General features: G+C 48.4%; 1 protein-coding gene across 1 annotated transcript; it reads right to left on the reverse strand.

Moving 5' to 3' along the window:
* Nucleotides 1-3,827: 3,827 nt before the first annotated feature.
* LOC131151509 (uncharacterized) lies at nucleotides 3,828-5,675 on the reverse strand. Its single transcript, XM_058102750.1, has 3 exons — nucleotides 5,396-5,675; nucleotides 4,760-5,326; nucleotides 3,828-4,495 (listed from the first exon to the last, which is right to left on the reverse strand). Exons 1-3 carry the CDS (start codon nucleotides 5,673-5,675, stop codon nucleotides 3,828-3,830), a joined length of 1,515 nt encoding a protein of 504 aa, XP_057958733.1.
* Between the last annotated feature and the right edge of the window lie 498 nt (nucleotides 5,676-6,173).

The following is a 6,173-nucleotide window of genomic DNA, read 5'->3' on the forward strand; positions in this document are numbered from 1 at the left end:
CGTTGACCTGAAAGAAAAGAACAAAGGCTTGGAGGACCCGGGGTGTACTCCGGGAGATCACTCTGATGCCTAAGTAAGACGAAGGCTTTTAGGAAGGCTAAATGCAACAGTAGAATAGTGTTATGTCACTTACCTTTACCTGTACTCCCAATCCCTTCTTATAGGGGCTTGAGTTGACCGCTGGTTGGCTCAGATTTATTGCGTGGGGGCGCGAATCGCTCTCCGACCATAAGTGCGCGCGCCTATCACTCGGCTTTAAGGGCGTCGGCGTGAATCTCTCATCCTCTTCATTAGGTCGGAGCTAATCACTCGTCAGAAAGTCAGAGCTGGAAAAAGTATTGGACAGGCGTTGACCTGCCCTTATTAGCGTGATTTGTTATGGGCATATCAGTTGTCCCCCCCTTAGTTTCAAATTTCTGGATAGAATTTTGAGTGATTATTTGTGTTTGCATCTTTCCATTTAAAAGTTTTAACGCTTCCTCGTGTTCTTCTCTTTTTCTCCTCTCTATTTTTTTTTGGAAGAATAATTAAGCTGCCGACTGTTTGCGCTGAGCTGCTTTGTCCGAATTGTTCGGGCCGAGCTCCTTTGTCCGAGCTCTTTCAAGAAGGAATCATGCTGAGCTGAGTTTGTCCGAGCTATTTTGTGCAGAGCTGTTTTGTCCGAGCTCTTTGAAGCAGGACTCGTGCCGAGCTGTTTCTGCCGAGATGTTCGGGCCGAGCTCTTTTTTCTGAACTCTCTGAAGCAGGACTCGTGCCGAGCTGTTTCTGCCGAGCTGTTCGGGCCGAGCTCTTTTGTCCGAGCTCTCTGAAGCAGGACTCGTGTCGAGTTGTTTCTGCAAAGCTGTTCGGGCCGAGCTCTTTTGTCCGAGCTCTCTGAAGCAGGACTCGTGCCGAGCTGTTTCTGCCGAGCTGTTCGGGCCGAGCTCTTTTGTTCGAGCTCTTTGAAGCAGGACTCATGCCGAGCTGTTTCTGCCGAGCTGTTCGGGCCGAGCTCTTTTGTCCGAGCTCTTTGAAGCAGGACTCGTGCTGAGCTGTTTCTGCTGAGTTGTTCGGGCCGAGCTCTTTGAAGAAGGATTCGTGCCGAGCTCTTTGAAGAGAGACTAGGGCCGAGTTGTTTCTTCTGAGATTTTTGAATATTCTAGCCGAGCTAATCAACCTACTCGGCTGTATGGCACTACAAATAATGCTCGTTGCTTGGGCTTTCCGAGTGATGAGTCGTGCTCATCTGTTGGGTTGTTCTGGCCTTACGAGTCGTGCTCGTCAGTTCGGGCCATCCTCCTGATGAGTCGTGCTCATCTGTTGGGTTGCTCTGGCCTCACGAGTCGTGCTCGTCATTTTGGGCCTTCCATCTGATGAGTCGTGCTCATCTGTTGGGTCGCCATTCACGTCTATCTCACTTTCCCGAGGTATCGTTGCACGCTTTTGTCCTGCGAGAGATACAAAAAAAATAGGTTTTAAATGCGTTCTGCCTCGGAAAGTGGGTTGGAGGAAAGCATTATTGATGGCCACCCGTCCAACGTTGTGTTCGAGGCAACTTGGTGTTTCCGAGGTGGCGTTTGTCCTCGGGAAGCCTCGTCTGTGCACTTGTCAGCGATTTTCTATGTCCTTTGCCTCCCTCGAGACGCAATCCTTCTCTTAAATGAAAATTCTTGAGATTCCCGCCAAGGGGATTCGTGCCCTCCTCTCTATATAAAGGCTAGGGGACTCCTTTATTCCACACTCGTCTTCATTCCAAGAGAACTGCTTCCTTCTCTACTCTCCTCCATTCCACAAGTCCCTTATTTGGTGCTAGGTATGCTTTCCCTTTCTATAGCATTTTTGTCTTGTTGTTCTTCATGTTCTTCATTGTTCTTGCGCTAATTTTGTATGTTTGATCTTGTCTTGTAAGATTGCCTAGTTGTTTGTGTGAAATTTTACTGTCTTGATCTGTCTTGGCCTCCTTTCTTCTTGATCTTTGCTGTTGCTTGCTCGTTTGACCCTTAGGTTTAAGTAGTGTTTTCTTCAGGCTTGTTTTTTCCTATGGAGACCTCCTCACAGCCATTAAGAGTACCTACAACAGTTCGAAGCGCTCGTTGTGAGCTCACCTCTTCCGACCTGCAAAATGTTCGTTATTTTTTTGCCATACCATCCAATGTCACTGTTAGGTTACCCACTGCTTCCGAATCCGCCCTTGACCAAAAATCCGAGGAGCTCTGCCTGTATACCGATTACCTAGATTTGGGTCTTAGGCTCCCTTTTCCCTCCTTTGTTTCTAATGTATTGCGTTTTTATCGCATAGCACCATCTCAACTTGTTCCGAACTCTTATCTTTCGCTCACCTGTTTTGCTGTGCTTCTGCTCCGCTTGGGCCATCAGCCTACCGTCCCCCTCTTCAAAAGTTGTTTCCAAATGCGATCTCACTCTGCAGAGAAAAAGTTATATTATTTCAACTCTCTACCAGGTTATAAGCTCTTCTCACCAGGCAGTTCTTCCATCCATAACTGGAAGACCCGTTACTTCTTTGCGTCGGGAGAGCTGGATTACACAGGCTCCTTTGTCTGGTCTTCTCCTCTTGATGGTAACGTGGTTATCTTTTTCTACCCTCTTTTGCTGGGCTTACACGTAGGTGATCCGTCTAACTCATCTTTTCTCCTTTCACCCCTTTTTCCTTTGTAGTTCGGGTGCGCCATCTCCTCCCCAAACTTTCCCCCGAAGAGCAGGCCATCCTTAAAGAACTTCGTGCTCTCGGTGAACAGGGGATTATCCCTCACGAGGAGCTGCTCCAGGAGCGTGTCCTCGTGTAGTGGGGACTCAGCCCCATTTCTTCAAGTCATTCTCCCCCCTTGTTATGTGTATGTGTGTATGTTTGGTTGTCGTCTTTACTGTTGGGGTTCTTACTCCTTGTTTCTTTTATCCTTGCAGATATGGACTTCAACAAGTATGAATCTCTCATGGGAGAGGCTAGAAAGCAAAGGGTTAGCAGGAGCAGGAAGAAGAGAATGGAGGTTGAAGGAGAATCTTCTCACAGGGATGCACCCGTAGTAGGGGATTCCGACGCCCTTACTGATGAGGTTCATGCTGCTCCTCCTACGAACTCTCAGGCTCAAGTTGAAGCCATCTTCCACGAGCCGACCCATTCCGCCTCTGCCCTCCGTCGGGCCGTGCATGCTGAGGATTTTGTGCAGGCCCAATGTACCCTTCCTGACGCCCTCTCGGCGAAAATCCACCATACTTCGTACCAGGTGCCTATTCAAAGTGGGCTTTATACTTCTGGACTTATGCATAGCCTTGCTAACTTCCTGATTAGTATTCTCTGCAGCTGGCGACGATGGCTCTAGCCCAGGAGGAGAAGGTCGTGGAGATGTACAGCCAGACCCTCGATGCCCGAGAAAAATATGTCCTTGCGCAGAACGAACTGCACGAGCTCGCGGGCTCTGCAGGCAAAGATCGATCACCTTCGTAGGGAGGAACTTCCTTCCAGAGAGGCTGCTGCTGCTGCTTCTGCTTCTCGAACTGCGGTGAGGAAGTATAAAGAGTCGAACCAATTCGTTATCGACACCTCCAAAACTTATCGAATTGGTTTCAGAAGGTGTCGGGATTAAGTAAGGACTAAACATCCTGAGATTCCTCTTGACGGTGTAAGCTCTCATGGTTATGGCGACGAGAGTCTTGAGTCTGCAGAGGACCTAGAGGAGGATGAAGAAGGGGAGGAGTTGGAAGTTGGAGAAGGGAGTAAGGCAAACTAGCATGTAGGAGCTAAACATGTATTTTGAATTTTTCAATCTTTATTGTTGTAATGCAACTTTTTGTAAAAGACACTTTTATTACAACGCTACAAAAAGCGGTTCTCAGGAATAATATTTCTTTAACATTTCGGAATTCCACGTGTTCTTGATTTCTTTCCCCCCTATCTCTTCCAACCTGTAGGTCCCAGGTTTTATCTCTGTGGTGACCTTGTATGGGCCCTCCCAGTTAGGCTTTAGCTTATGCGACCCTGGCTCGGACGGGTTGTTTCGCCTCTTCCTCAGGACTAAGTCTCCTGGCTGAAAATTCCGTACTTTCATGCGGTGGTTGTAGTACTTTGCTACCCTCTGCTGGTACGCGGAAACTTTTAAACTCGCCTGATCTTGTCTCTCTTCCAGTAGGTCTATTTCTGATCTGAGCTCCTCGCTATTGGTCTGCTCGTTAAAGTATTGCCTTCGCCAAGAGGGTATCCCCACCTTTGCTGGGATGACTGCTTCTGCGCCGAAGACAAGCATGAATGGGGTTTCCCCTGTTGCTGCTCTCTTGGTGGTGTGGTACGCCCACATAAGGGAAGGGAGTTCCTCTGTCCATCTACCTTGCATGGATTCGAGTCGCGTCCTCAGTTCGTGCAAAATCGTCCGATTCATATTCTCTACTTGTCCATTGCTCTGGGGGTGCGCCACCGACGCAAAAAGAAGCTTAATAGATAGATCCGAACAGAACTTTTTGAAGCGGTCGTTGTCGAACTGCTTCCCGTGGTCTGTAACTATCGCTGAGGGAATGCCATAGCGGCAAACCAATGAGGTCCACACGAAGCGTGTAATATTCCATTCTGTTATGGTGGCTAGGGGTTCGGCCTCTACCCACTTAGTGAAATAATCTATTGCTACCAACAAGAATTTTTTCTGGCCAGTCGTCTGTGGAAGAGGTCCGAGGATATCAATCCCCCATTGAGCAAAAGGGCAGGGACTGGTTAGAGGGGAGAGTAGACTAGAGGGTGCGTGTGGCACCACTGCGCACCTTTGACATCTATCACATTTTCTGACGAGTTCAACCGCGTCCTTCTTCATTGTGGGCCAGTAAAATCCCTGTCGCATAGCTTTGTGAGCTAGAGCCCTACTGGCAAAGTGGTTTCCGCATACTCCTTCATGGATTTCCCGTAGTATGTATTCCCCTTCTTCTTTGCTTAAACATCGAAGGTAGGGCAATGTCAGGGATCGCCTGTAGAGCTCCCGACCCATCAACGTATATCTTTCCGCTTTCCTCCTCACCTTTTGAGCCTCCTTATTATCTCCTGGTAAGGATCCGTCCTTTAGGTACAGGAATAAGGGCTCTCTCCAATCGTCCTTGCTGAATTCGGACGCCACTAAGTTAATTCTGTCCTCCTCGTAGGAGGGTTTCCCTATGCGTTCAAGATAGATAGTGTCTTTCCATTCCGAACCGGTTGCCGAGGCTAACTTCGCTAGTGCGTCGGCCTTTTTATTCTCTGCTCTCGGTACGTGTTCTATGTCAAACTGGACGAATGCCTCTATGTACCCTCTTGACTTGGAGAGATATTTCTTCATTCTTGGATCCCTAGCTTCGAATTCTCCTTTGAGTTGCTCTACCACCAGCTGGGAATCACTCAGTACTTTGATCTGTGCCACCCCTAATGCTTCTGCCAGGCGCAGACCGGCTAACAGGGCTTCGTACTCCGCCTCGTTGTTGGTTGTTGTGAACTCCAGTATCAGGGCGAAGAGAGTTTCATTGCCCTCCAGGTCAGAAAGGATGAATCCGGCTCCCCCTCCAGCAGCATTAGAGGACCCATCAACGTGCAATGTCCACTCCTCCGACTTTGTGGATGACTCAGTGAGCCTTTCTGCTGTAAAATACGCAAGTACCTGAGCCTTGACCACGGGCCTCAGTTGATACTGTATGTCGAATTCACTTAATTCTATCGACCACCTCGTCATTCTTCCCGAACTCTCCGGTCGCTGTAGAATTTGTCTCATGGGCAGGTTTGTTAACACGACAACCCTATGGGCTTAAAAATAGGGTCTTAATTTACGCGCTGCACAGATGATGGAGAAGGCGGCTTTTTCCATCGTACAATAGTTCTTCTCGGTGCCACTTAACACCTTACTTGTGTAATATATAGGCTGATGCTTCCTACCCTCTTCCCGAACCAAAATCGAGCTGACGGCATTCTCCGTGGAGGCTATATATAGATAGAGGTCTTCCCCATTCTTTGCTTTTGTCAAGAGAGGAGGGGATCCGAGGTATTGCTTAAGCTGCTCGAAGGCTACATCCTGATCTTCCTCCCATTTGAATCCTCCCTTCTTCCGCAGTGCTCTAAAGAAAGGTAAGCCTTTGTCCCCTGAGCAAGAGATAAATCTGCTAAGGGAGGCTATCCTTCCGGTCAGAACTTGTATCTCCTTTTTAGTCCTTGGAGCTTACATCTCTAGCAGCGC

The sequence above is a fragment of the Malania oleifera genome, chromosome 3 (assembly GCF_029873635.1).
Source record: "Malania oleifera isolate guangnan ecotype guangnan chromosome 3, ASM2987363v1, whole genome shotgun sequence".
Taxonomy (NCBI): domain Eukaryota; kingdom Viridiplantae; phylum Streptophyta; class Magnoliopsida; order Santalales; family Ximeniaceae; genus Malania; species Malania oleifera.